Source organism: Bombina bombina, chromosome 6 (genome assembly GCF_027579735.1).
Source record: "Bombina bombina isolate aBomBom1 chromosome 6, aBomBom1.pri, whole genome shotgun sequence".
Classification (NCBI taxonomy): Eukaryota; Metazoa; Chordata; class Amphibia; order Anura; family Bombinatoridae; genus Bombina; species Bombina bombina.
In genome coordinates, this window is record NC_069504.1 from 895,418,669 (window position 1) to 895,432,800 (window position 14,132).

General features: G+C 43.5%; 1 protein-coding gene across 3 annotated transcripts in view; it reads right to left on the bottom strand.

The window, feature by feature from the left end:
- Positions 1–14,132, bottom strand: part of SPG11 (SPG11 vesicle trafficking associated, spatacsin) — a 244,149-nt gene that overhangs the window by 16,564 nt on the left and 213,453 nt on the right. For all 3 annotated transcript variants that reach the window (XM_053718473.1, XM_053718471.1, XM_053718472.1), the window contains exon 38: positions 7,924–8,012. In XM_053718473.1, coding sequence (XP_053574448.1) covers positions 7,924–8,012 — 89 coding nt within the window. The remainder of the gene's footprint in view (positions 1–7,923; positions 8,013–14,132) is intronic.

The following is a 14,132-nucleotide window of genomic DNA, read 5'->3' on the forward strand; positions in this document are numbered from 1 at the left end:
CAGCTAAAAATGCATGCAATCTCCTAAACTCCTATCAGCCTCCCTGGCAATTTGACAATACAAGTAAACTGGAATGTTGTTTAAAATGATATGTTCTATTTGAATCATGAAAGAAACATGTTGAGTTTCATACCCCTTTAAGGGACTGGGGATATCTGATACTGTTAGCTCATGGATAGATAACTGGATAAAACACAGGGAGCAACAAGTTGTAGTTAATGGATCATACTCAGATTGGAGAAAACTAACTAGTGGGGTCCCCCAAGGATCAGTACTGGGCCCTGTTCTTTTTAATATTTTTTATAAATGACTTGGAGGAAGGATTAAATAGCAACATTTATGCAGATGATAGAAGTTATGTAAAGGGATTAGGTTGGAGCAGGATGTAATTGCTCTGCAAGGGGATTTATACAATTTGGCAGAATGGGCTGGTAAATGGCACATGAGGCGTATTACTGGTATATGTAAGTTTCTATATTTTGAAAGTAAAAATATGCAGGCGTCTAAGACAAATAAGATACCTGCATGTATTGAAAGAGGCGTATATACAAAGGAAGAAAGCAGGATTATGTTGCTATATAAATCCCTAGTAAGACCTCACCTTGAGTATGGAGTGCAGTTCTGGGGGACCGATTTAAAAAAAGGACATTGCAGAATTAGAAAAAATTAATAAAAAGGCCACAAAACTCTAGAAAAAGGCACTTGAGAGGTGATATGATTACTTTATACAAATATATTCAAGGGCCATATACATAGTTGGCAGAGGTTTTTTTTTATTCCAAGGCAAATGTTTGCAGCAAGAGGTTACATTTAAGGGAAGAGGAAAACAGAATTTATGCTTACCTGATAAATTTCTTTCTCTTGTGATGTATCGAGTCCACGGATTCATCCATACTTATGGGATATTCTCCTTCCCTACAGGAAGTGGCCGAGAGAGCACCCACAGCAGAGCTGTCCATATAGCTCCTCCCTTAGCTCCACCCCCCAGTCATTTGACCGAAGGATAGGAAGAAAAAGGAGAAACTATAGGGTGCAGTGGTGACTGAAGTTTTTTAAATAAAAATATACTACCTGTCTTAAATAGACAGGGCGGGCCGTGGACTCGATACATCACAAGAGAAAGACATTTATCAGGTAAGCATAAATTCTGTTTTCTCTTCTAAGATGTATCGAGTCCACGGATTCATCCATACTTATGGGATACCAATACCAAAGCTTTAGGACACGGATGATGGGAGGGACAATACAGGTACCTTAAACGGAAGGCACCACTGCTTGTAGAACCTTTCTCCCAAAAATAGCCTCCGAAGAAGCAAAAGTATCAAATTTGTAAAATTTGGAAAAAGTATGAAGCGAAGACCAAGTCGTCGCCTTACAAATCTGTTCAACAGAAGCCTCATTTTTAAAAGCCCATGTGGAAGCCACTGCTCTAGTAGAATGAGCAGTAATTCTTTCCGGAGGCTGCTGGCCAGCAGTCTCATAAGCCAAACGGATGAAGCTTTTCAGCAAAAAGGAAAGAGAGGTAGCCGTAGCCTTTTGACCTCTCCGTTTACCAGAATAAACAACAAACAATGAAGATGTTTGACGGAAATCTTTAGTTGCTTGTAAGTTGAACTTTAAAGCATGAACCACATCAAGATTGTGTAACAGACGTTCCTTCTTTGATGAAGGATTAGGACACAGAGAAGGAACAACAATCTCCTTATTGATATTCCTATTAGAAACAACCTTAGGAAGAAACCCAGGTTTGGTATGCAAAACCACCTTATCTGCATGGAAAACTAGGTAAGGTGAGTCACACTGTAAAGCAGATAACTCAGAAACTCTTCGAGCCGAAGAGATAGCTACTAACAACAAAACTTTCCAAGATAGAAGCTTAATATCTATGGAATGCATAGGTTCAAACGGAACCCCTTGAAGAACTTTAAGAACCAAGTTTAGGCTCCATGGCGGAGCAACAGGTTTAAATACAGGCTTGATCCTGACCAAGGCCTGACTAAATGCTTGAATGACTGGAACATCTGCCAGACGTTTGTGTAAAAGAATAGATAAAGCAGATATTTGTCCCTTTAAGGAACTAGCTGATAATCCCTTCTCCAATCCTTCTTGGGGAAAGGACAAAATTCTAGGAATCCTAATCTTACTCCATGAGTAACCCTTGGATTCACACCAACAAAGATATTTGCGCCAAATCTTATAATAGATTTTCCTGGTAACAGGCTTTCTAGCCTGAATCAGGGTATCAATGACTGACTCAGAGAAACCACGCTTTGATAAAATCAGGTGTTCAATCTCCAAGCAGTCAGACGCAGAGAAATTAGATTTGGATGCTTGAACGGACCTTGGATTAGAAGGTCCTGCCTCATTGGCAGAGTCCACGGTGGAACAGATGACCTGTCCACCAGGTCTGCATACCAAGTCCTGCGTGGCCACGCAGGCGATATCAGAATCACCGAAGCTCTCTCCTGCTTTATTCTGGCAACCAGACGTGGGAGGAGAGGAAACGGTGGAAATACATAAGCCAGATTGAAGGACCAGGGCACTGCTAGAGCATCTATCAGTACCGCCTGAGGATCCCGGGACCTGGACCCGTAACGAGGAAGATTGGCGTTCTGACGGGACGCCATCAGATCCAATTCTGGTGTGCCCCATAGCTGAGTCAGCTGGGCAAATACCTCCGGATGGAGCTCCCACTCCCCCGGATGAAAAGTCTGACGACTTAGGAAATCCGCCTACCAGTTCTCTACCCCTGGGATATGGATTGATGAGAGATGGCAAGAGTGATCCTCAGCCCATCGGATTATTTTGGTTACCTCCATCATCGCTAGAGAACTCTGTGTTCCTCCTTGATGATTAATATAGGTTACAGTCGTGATGTTGTCCGACTGAAATCTGATGAATTTGGCCACAGCTAGCTGAGGCCACGCCTGAAGCGCATCGAATATCACTCTCAGTTCTAGAATGTTTATCGGGAGGAGAGATTCCTCCCGAGACCATAAGCCCTGTGCTTTCAGGGATTTCCAGACTGCACCCCAGCCTAGCAGGCTGGCATCTGTCGTTACTATGAGCCACTCTGGCCTGCGGAAACACATTCCCTAAGACAGGTGGTCCTGAGACAATCACCAGAGAAGAGAATCTCTGGTCTCTTGATGCAGTTGAGGAGATAAATCTGCATAATCCCCATTCCACTGTTTGAGCATGCATAGTTTCAGTGGTCTGAGGTGTAGGCGGGCATAAGGAACTATGTCCATTGCCGCTACCATGAGTCCGATTACCTCCATACACTGAGCCACTGATGGCCGAGGAATGGAATGAAGAGCTCGGCAAGTGATTAAAAGTTTTGATTTTCTGACCTCCGTCAGAAATATTTTCATTTCTACCGAGTCTATCAGAGTCCCTAGGAAGGAAACTCTTGTGAGAGGGACGAGAGAACTCTTTTTTATGTTCACCTTCCACCCGTGAGATCTCAGAAAAGCCAACATGATGTCCGTGTGAGACTTGGCTAGCTGGAAAATCGACGCCTGAATTAAGATGTCGTCTAGATAAGGCGCCACTGCTATACCCCGCGGTCTTAGAACCGCCAAAAGGGACCCTAGCACCTTTGTGAAAATTCTGGGAGCCGTGGCCAACCCGAAGGGAAGGGCCACAAACTGGTAATGCCTGTCCAGAAAGGCTAATCTGAGGAATTGATGATGATCTCTGTGAAAAGGAATGTGTAGATACGCATCCTTTAAGTCCAAATAGTCTCCATCTTGAAAGATGGTACTCTGAGGAATTTGTTTAGAATTTTGAGATCCAAGATTGGTCTGAAAGTTCCCTCTTTTTTTGGGAACCACAAATAGGTTGGAGTAAAAACCTAGCCTTTGTTCCGCTCTTGGAACTGGGCAGATCACTCCCATGGTATGTAGGTCTTCTACACAGCGTAAGAACGCCTCTCTCTTTGTCTGGTTTGCAGACAATTGAGAAATGTGAAATCTCCCCCCGGGGGGGGGGGGGGGGGGAGTCTTTGAAGTCCAGAAGATATCCTTGGGACACAATTTCTAAAGCCCAGGAATCGTGAACATCTCTTGCCCAAGCCTGAGCAAAGAGAAAGAGTCTGCCCCCTACTAGATCCTGTCCCGGATCGGGGGCTACACCTTCATGCTGTCTTAGAGGCAGCAGCAGGCTTCTTGGCCTGTTTACCTTTGTTCCAAGCCTGGTTAGGTCTCCAGACTGACTTGGATTGGACAGAATTCCCCTCTTGTTTTGCTGCAGGGGAAGCTGAAGCGGGACCACCCTTGAAGTTCCGAAAGGAATGAAAATTATTTTGTTTGGTCCTCATCTTATTTGTTTTATCCTGAGGGAGGGCATAGCCTTTCCCTCCAGTGATGTCTGAAATAATTTCTTTCAGTGCAGGCCCGAATAGGGTCTTTCCTTTGAAAGGGATGTTCAACAATTTAGATTTTGATGACACATCAGCAGACCAGGACTTAAGCCATAACGCCCTGCATGCTAAAATGGAAAAACCTGAATTCTTTGCCACTAATTTAGATTTGGAAAGCGGCATCTGTAATGAAAGAATTAGCCAACTTAAGGGCCTCCACCTGGAGAGCCTCAAACCAGAAAGCAGCTGCAGTAGTTACAGGAACAATGCATGCAATAGGTTGGAGAAGAAAACCTTGATGAACAAAAATTTTCTTTAGGAGACCCTCTAATTTTTTATCCATAGGATCTTTGAAAGCACAACTGTCTTCGATAGGTATAGTTGTACGCTTAGCAAGAGTAGAAATAGCTCCCTCCACCTTAGGAACAGTCTGCCACGAGTCCTGTATGGTGTCAGATATGGGAAACATTTTCTTAAAAACAGGAGTGGGAGCGGAGTACCTGGTCTATCCCACTCCTTGGTAACAATAGTCACAATCCTCTTAGGGACTGGAAAAACATCAGTGTAAACAGGAACCTCTAAGTATCTGTCCATTTTACACAATTTCTCTGGGACCACTATAGGGTCACAATCGTCTAGAGTAGCTAATACCTCCTTGAGCAATAAGCGGAGGTGTTCAAGCTTAAATTTAAAGGCCGTCATATCAGAATCTGTCTGAGGGAGCGTCTTTTCTGAATCAGAAATCTCTCCCTCAGATAACAAATCCCTTACCCCTACTTCAGAACATTGTGAGGGTATATCGGATACGGCTACTAAAGTGTCAGATGGCTCAGCATTTGTTCTTAACCCAGAGCTGTCATGCTTTCCTTGTAAACCAGGCAGTTTAGAGAAAACCTCTGTGAGGGTTTTATTCATAACTGTGGCCATGTCTTGTAAAGTAAATGAATTAGACGCACTAGAGTACTTGGCGTCACTTGTGCGGGCGTTACTGGTTGTGACACTTGGGGAGAGCTAGATGCTAAACCCTCATTTCCTTCTAACTGAGAATCATCTATTGCAATATTTTTAAGTGCTAAAATATGCTCTTTATAATTTATAGACATATCAGTGCAAGTGGGACACATTCTAAGAGGGGTTTCCACAATGGCTTCTAAACACATAGAACAAGGATTTTCCTTGGTGTCAGACATGTTAAACAGGCTAGTAATGAAAGCACTTTAATCAAAAAACACTTTAATCAAAGAAAATAACACTTTAAACAAAAACTGTACTGTCCCTTTAAGAGAAAAAAAGCAGCACAAACTCTGCAAAACAGTGTAAAAAAAGCAGTAAACAAAAGGAAATTTTTACAGTAGCATCATAAAGCCTTAGTAACTTTGCACCACTATGCAAATAAACAATTAACCCCTTAATGTAAAAACCGGATCGAAAAAACTTCAAAACCGGTAAAATAACGTTCAGCACCTTGCCACAGCTCTGCTGTGGCGCCTTCCTGCCCTTTAGGAACGATTTGTGGGGAAAAAAAAAACCTCTTTACAGCCCTCAAATACAGCAGGAATCTCTGGAGAAGTAGCTGGATGCTTCTGAGGTAAATAAACTGTGCATCTGAAAATAGGCCCCTCCCACCTCACTCGATGTTATGGGGCCTAAAAAACACCACAGAGTGTTTCTTAAACTAGCCATGTGGGTTAATAACCCTTAAACAAGCCACAAAGACCCCTTAAAGTCCCTCAAAAAACGTTTTATTTGTAATTAAACCAAAACGTTTTTTCCTATTAGTGTCACCAGTAACTATGAGCCCTTTACGCAAGCTTGGATTCCTCTTTTACTGAATACAGCTTACCTTTCCCTCATGGGGATATTACCAGCCTTTTCTAGAAATAACACAGTCTGTCTAGAAAAAAATAGACTGAACATACCTTAATGCAGTTTAGCCTGCAAACTGTTCCCCCAACTGAAGTGTTCCTGTACTCTTCAGCCCTTGTGAGAACAGCAGTGGATCTTAGTTACAAAATGCTAAGATCATCATCCTTCTTGCAGAAATCTTCATCCCTTTTCTGCCAGAGAGTAAATAGTACACACCGGTACCATTTAAAATAACAAACTTTTGCTTGAGAAAATAAAAACTAACATTTTTGTCACCACACTCCCTTTGCCCTTCCTAGCAGTTAAGCAGGCAGAGAGAATGACTGGGGGGTGGAGCTAAGGGAGGAGCTATATGGACAGCTCTGCTGTGGGTGCTCTCTCTGCCACTTCCTGTAGGGAAGGAGAATATCCCATAAGTATGGATGAATCCGTGGACTCGATACATCTAACAAGAGAAAGGAAATTTAATCTCCATCAATGCAAACACTTTTTTTTTACTGGAAGAGCAATTAAATTGTGGACTTCCTTTTCTAAGGAGGCAGTGAATACCAATATCTTTTAATTTAATTTAAAAATGGGCCGCATACATTTTTGGCTGAAAACGAAATTAACAATCTTGCATACATTTGCCTGTAGCTGTCACAAATATACCACAATGAAAGACATGGATACATGCATGTGTCTCTGAGGTCTTGCTTAGAAATGCCAAGCATAGGAGAAAGAGATTTCCTAGTTTCCCAGCAGCAGCCTTCCGTTTGAGAAAGCCAGGAAGTGGTGAAACATGTCAGGGGACAGGGTGGAATTTAGTAGCTTTTAACTAGCAAGGAGAAGCTGGTAATTTAGCAGATATAAGCCGGAAACAAGAGATATAATTACGAAGGACATTCTGCAAATATATGTGCGTGTCCATTAACCTATAACTATTATTATTTTTCCAGCTTGTACACATTTATTGTGGGCATTATCATATATCCGGGGAGGTTCATATAGGCTGTCTGAGTCATACCATTTGGTGTGAGTATCACTATATTAGCCTGAGTAGCACTTTATTCATAATTATACAGGAGATAACACCTGTTATAATAGACTAATATAAATAACAGCACCAGAACAGTAAAATTTACAATGAATATTTTCATTTATAGTTACTTTGACAGCTCTAATTAAGGGGACCGCAGTATATCCAAACACTAGAACCGCACACCGCTTAGTGAGTATAGGTTTATCTCCTTGTATAAACAGTGCTATTATCACATTTTTTGTAAGTATACTCTGCCTGACCTGCATTTAATAATATGTATGTACAGGTTATGGATTAATACCTACATCCTAGGTCTGTATCGTATATGTATTGAAGCACCATCCCTGCCATATATGTGGGTTCATCTACCATTATTTCTTAACAGCAAAAACTCACTTGTGTTTTTAAGGTGTGTGTGTGTATGTTTTTTCATTTTCCCTTTGTATTTTAATTACTGGAAAATTCTGATTAGGTGGCAAAAACATCTCTGAATAACAAATATTTCTGATTAAAAATATAATCATACCTCCTAATTTAACAAAAAATAAGGCTATCCTACTGCAGCTTTTCCAGGCAAGAGAACAGGACCAAACAACCAAGTGAAATAGTTGAACATATTCAGAAGCAGATATTTTGAGTGGGGAACATACAAGTGTGAAAGGTGAGAGGTTACCTTTGAGTAGCTCTCTGCTGCATCAATCAGAAGAGTCAATGCTTTCATTATAGCAGACCTCAACTCAGCCATTTCAGATAACCAGTATTCTGTAAAGGATAGGAAAATAATTCAATCTTTTTATTAATATATTATTTGAAATCTCTTTTTACTCATAAACATATAATTATATATTTAACAAAAAAATTTCTTAATTTAGAATGGTTTCATATATGTTTCTGTCATGGTGGTGAGAGTCCATGAGCCATTAATCCTGTGATTTAACTCATGGCCACTAGGAGGCAAAAATTCACAAAACTCAAAGAGTACTTAATCTCTCCCACCTCTCTGGTAAGCTAATCTTATCTTTGCCTCCCAGGAGGAAGTTGAAGAACTGAGGTGATCCAGAGACTTCATTGAGAGGGGTCCTCAGACTGATTTAAAACAATTTTCCCCTCAGAGAGCTGCTACTGAGAGACAGAAGGGATATTGGAGTATTGGGTAGTGAAACTCACATAGCCCGCAGGCTATCAGCTGGTACACCATTCAATAGATACAATATAACCAGGAGACATTGTTATATACAGACATGCCACTTTACACACTAAACTATTTCTTAAGCAGTCTAGTTTGTTAATGTGAAACTTTGTCTGGGCTATAGTAGATCCTAACAAACAAAAAGTCCCAAGGCTTAACCACAGGTAAAATTCCAAGGTTTATTTTTACCACATAGGTCAGCAGTAAAAAATAAATTAAAAAAAAAACAAAATGTATCCTTACCTGATAAATTTCTTTCTTTTGCGATGTACCGAGCCCACGGATTCATCCTAACTTGTGGGATATTGTCCTTCCTGACAGGAAGTAGCAAAGAGAGCACCACAGCAGAGCTGTCTATACAGGGAGTGCAGAATTATTAGGCAAATGAGTATTTTGACCACATCATCCTCTTTATGCATGTTGTCTTACTCCAAGCTGTATAGGCTTGAAAGCCTACTACCAATTAAGCATATTAGGTGATGTGCATCTCTGTAAAGAGAAGGGGTGTGGTCTAATGACATCAACACCCTTTATCAGGTGTGCATAATTATTAGGCAACTTCCTTTCCTTTGGCAAAATGGGTCAAAAGAAAGACTTGACAGGCTCAGAAAAGTCAAAAATAGTGAGATATCTTGCAGAGGGATGCAGCACTCTTAAAATTGCAAAGCTGGGGGCGGAGCCAGCAACCACAGTGCAAAGACGTGCAGACGCTGAGCTCCTCTACATAAAAACCTAAAACAAAGTTTATATTTATCTTGCTTCGGCAATCCTAGTATAAAACTTAGGGTAACATAAACTAGAAGCCGGCTATTATCATTTGGGGCTAGAATCTATTGATTTTGAGGGACCTGACTGAGTTTTTTTTTACATCGGGCTGGCCACACGCTAGTTTGCCGCCCGCAACACTGAGACTGAGTTTGCCCGCGTTCTGGAGGGTTGGGGCTCCACTCCAGAACGTCAACACGCCATCTCCCCCTTGCTGAACTTAGTCCGGGGAGGCTGTGAGGAGCCGAGAGAAGTCCGCGAGACCAAAAAAAAAGAAAAAGTGTTGCCAGCAGGACAGACCTATCCAAGAGGACACCGACAGAGGACACCTGCAGCTGTTGCTGTGAACCCTGCTTTAAGTGCCGCGGCTGCGGTGGTTCCTGGTCTCCGGAGGGTCGGGGCTCCGCTCCGGACACTTGACTACACCCCTACCAACTTGCCAAGGAAAAGCTGCTTGCCCCTGGGGCCACATTGGTAAACAGTGACTCCCGGCCTAACACCGACCGGAGCTGGACTGCTACCCGGGTTGCTGATCGGGCCCCTCTGGCCGCCCTGGACTGCTGGAGTGAGACAGCGGAGCTGCTGGAGAGCAGGGAGACCCGACAGGTCAAGCCTCTATATCCCCCTTGTTGCGCGGCTCAGAAGCGAGGGCGCGAAAGTTAGCCATCTTGCTGAGTCCGGATCGTCTTCAGGAGTGCTGGGCGGCCGTGGTACGGTGAGTTGTGTTTTGGCCCCTGACCACCTCAGACCTCTTTCACATACACGGCTAGCCTGAGAGACTCATTAGAGGAGGGGAGAACTACAGGGAGTTGAGGCTTTCCCTAGTCTGTGAGTAGGCCTCACCCACGTGGGAGACTGAGGTATTGGCCTCTCAAAATATTATATAAAGGTCCTTGTCAAAACAGACTAGCATTTAACTACATAGGAAGCAGGCAAGGATTTTCTGCATATAGTTTCAATCCGGTCAATTAGGCAGAGACTGCCAGTCCTTTACACACAAATTTACCCTAGCATACAAGACTGTGCACATCTGAATTGCCAAGTCACATAGGAGAACCTTTTTTTTTTTTCTTCTCTGGGAACTCATAAACCCTCAGGACATACTTGATGGACTGAAAATCAGTGTCTGCAGGTTGTTGTGTTTTAAGCTGCTGTGCCAGCATTATTGTCTTTGGGCTTGCGCCCAAAGTGGAGTGTATATTTGCAATGCCTGTTTCATAACGTTCTCGCTTTCTCCCTATAGGATCAGGTGTATAACAGCATTCATAGTGGCCCTGCACACCAATTCTACTGTAAAGGTTTGACCCTTTTTGCCACTACATGCTAGGTATTAACAACTGTAAAATGTGTTGTGTTAACCTTTTACTGCATTTCTAACCATTTATCTTTTGCAGGCATTTGCTATAGCAGTTATTTAAGTTGCAATTTAGACGAGTGTGTACCAATTAATGCGAATTTGTACAAGCTAACCTACTGTGCTTTATGCTTCAGGCCCTATCTTTGTAGTGTGAGAGTAGAGGCCTTTTTGACCTGGTACTAGAAATCGTGGGCTATTGACTTAATCTAGGTGAGGCTTCTTGGCCTCACCATTTTAACATAGCTTGGTGATTGCTGACAGTTTTTTTTTTTCTTTTTTATACTAAAGGCTGCTGCGTCAGCGCAAGTGTCTTAGAGCTCAGAGCCCAAAGTGGAGTGTCATCTCAATTTATGTTTCATAAGTGTATGCCTAATACTTTTTGACTATCCCTACAGGTATAATGGTCCTGTAATTGACACACCTGTTCTAGATCTGAGTACAATTTTTGGGTTGCCCCTAAAAAATTTTTTCATTACAACCTTGTCTTCCCTAACTTGCTGCAGTTTATCTTGGGGGGCCTAGATATATGTCCTCTGGTTATAAAGGGTGTTGAACTGATCTTTGTTAAGTTTGCATATTTAACATTAACCTTATTTCCAGGTTCTAGGTGTGCCCTCTCCTCCCTTTCCCGCCAGGTGGCTACTGGCGGGTCATAACCCCTTTCCTTTTCCCCATCTCGTCCTATGGTGACAACTTCCCCAGGAGAGGGTCGCATATTAATATAAAGATACAGCAGCATACCCCCTAGGGGGGCTTAACCCCCAGTATAGTGGTAGACAAAACTAATACCTCCAGACCTTCTGCAGACCCGGGGATCCCTCCCCTTGAGGGAGACTACATGCCTGCTATACATTGATTTGTGCACCCAAAGTTAGTCAGACACCATTATGTCGGTTTAAAAAGGGCCCTGGAAGCCCCCCCCCCCTTCTCACATAATACAGATTGACAACATCTATATACCAGTTATAGCAGTGACCGGTTTGGTAAGGAAAGACCTAACAACTATGTCGCAGCAAGCGAAGAAGAAACTGAAAGGCAACCTTGGCCCTAAGAAGACGGTGATGGATCACTTCCATCCGAGAGGACAAAGAGATTCAGTCAGATCCGAAGATGAGTTATCTAATACCTCAGATATGCCGGAGGACCACCCCGAGAGCAGACTCTCCACTTCAAATACCCCAGGTAGATTTAAGGGAGACACTCTACCTTTACCACTTGAATCCATCCAGCGCATGTTCGAGACCCAAAATCAGACCCTCAGCAGACGGTTTGACAAGCTGGAAAGAACATTTGAGGATCTGAGACAAGATATCTCCTCTATCAGTGAAAGAACTGATACTATTGAAAGGAAACAGGAAGATCTCATGGTGGACCATACTAATTGGGTGGGCCAAACGCAAAGCCTGATGGATCAAGTATCTTCATTGGAGGCGAAGGTGGCGGATTTAGAGGATAGATCTAGGCGAAATAATGTGAGACTCAGAGGAATCCCAGAGTCGGTTCTCCCGCAAGACTTAGAAGATTATGCACATCGTCTTTTCCAGTCAATCCTCGGTTCAGCTGCTGGAGACATGCATAGAATAGATCGCATCCATCGTACGGCGAGACCTAGAAATCTTCCTCCTGGCAAACCCAGAGACACTATAGCCCGTTTACATTACTACTCATACAAAGATAAATTGATGAGAGCAATGCTGCGCTCCCCCCAGCTTAATGGACAATTCAGAGAGGTCACGCTGTTTCCAGATCTCTCCTCCTACACATTGGCTCAAAGGAGAAGTTTTGCAGAGGTCACCAGAGTCTTGAGAAGTAACCAAGTTCGATATAGATGGGGCTTTCCAACCAAACTAATAGCTACCAAAGATGGAACTCAGCATATCATATTGACTCCCCAACAGGGGCAGGAGCTCCTCAGGACATGGCAATTGCCACGGCAGGCTGGGTCACCGTCAGCCTCCCCGGGGAGACCCCCCATAGAACGTAACCTACCAGCACGTCCACCCAGAAGGAGTCCGGAGCTGAGAGCACATGCCCAAGAATGGAATCCTGGTAGCCCATAGTCTTGAGACTAATTCTGTGCCTGTTAGGGTCTGCATGGGTCTGGCTAGGTTGTGTCCACTTAGAAGTGCACTAGTGGGTATCAACTATGTCATGAAAACTAGTAAAAGTATAAGCTTTGAATGCCACTAGCCTCAGTGAATGTCTATATGTTTCTTAGAAATTGCTGTTTAATGTCAAAGTGGATTTAAATTTTACTGATGTTGAAGGCTTATCAGGCCTGTGTTAAGTCACTGCTGTCCTTATGCACGGTTATAAACTTGTTGATGTTGTCTTAATTTTATATGTCTCTATAGTTACAGGTTTGGGGGGGGGGGGCTATGGGTCTGTTGTTGGCTCCGCCCCCCTCCATTTCTTTTTTGTTTTCTTTTCTTTCCACTTTTCATTTCTCATTTTACATTTTTCATCCTTCACCCTTCACCCCTCACCTATCACTTTTCATATTCCATCTCTCATCCTCTATCCCTCACCCTCCATCTTCCATTCCGCATCCATTACCTCCTTCTCCCATATCTCGCCCCCCCACCCCTCACCATACATCCCCCAACCCTCACCCTCCACTTTTCGCCCTTCATTCTCTGTTTTACACTGTGCACTGCACACCTATCGGCTCATCACAATCTTCTTTCCCCTTCGCCTCTCTACCTAGCCCCCCCCCCATCTTCCAACTTTCGTCCTCTGTCCTTCCACCACATAGTTCCCATCTTACCCCTCCATCTTATAACTCCCTTCCCCCGCTCCCTTCCCATTGTGTCCCATACTAGTTTCTTTGCCTCTCCCGTCCCATCTCGACTATCCCATCCCGTCGTGCTTCTCACTCATTCCTTCTGCCCACTCCTGTTTCCTGTCCCACGCCCCATCCCTCCCCACTTCCCCTCCCCCCCCTGCCCTACCAACACTACCTCACTCCATCTATCCCTGCCCCTATCCTTTCCACCCCAACGCTTCACTCCTCTACATATCACAGTATTTTACATCACTGCTCCCCAACCCGTGAAACATAGGATTCATATGCGGATAGGGGACACTTGGCCCCCCGCATACACCTGGCGGAGTAGAGGACTCTCTGCTAATTCGGGGAGGTGGGGCGTCTGGGGAGGTTGGATCAGCATTCCGAAAACTCTTATTCTATAACTCTCATCCCTCCCTCTCTCCTCTACCCCCTTCCCCCCCCTTTTTTTTTTTTCTTTCTCCCTCTTTCTCTTCTTACACCTAAGGGCCCCCCTCATAGATGCGAGACATGAAACTATGCACTTTAAATACCAGAGGCCTGAACTCTCCGACTAAACGGAGCTTGCTCACTAAATTTCTGAAAAAACACCATATTGACATAGCTCTCCTCCAAGAGACCCACTGGACGGAAGATATAGCCGCCAGATTCAAATCCATACACTACCCAATTTGTATTACATCCACATTTCACAAGAAGGCAAGGGGTGTGACGATACTGATAGGGGATCAAATAGCGTACGAACCTATATACACTGAATGCGATGCTGCAGGGAGGTACGTA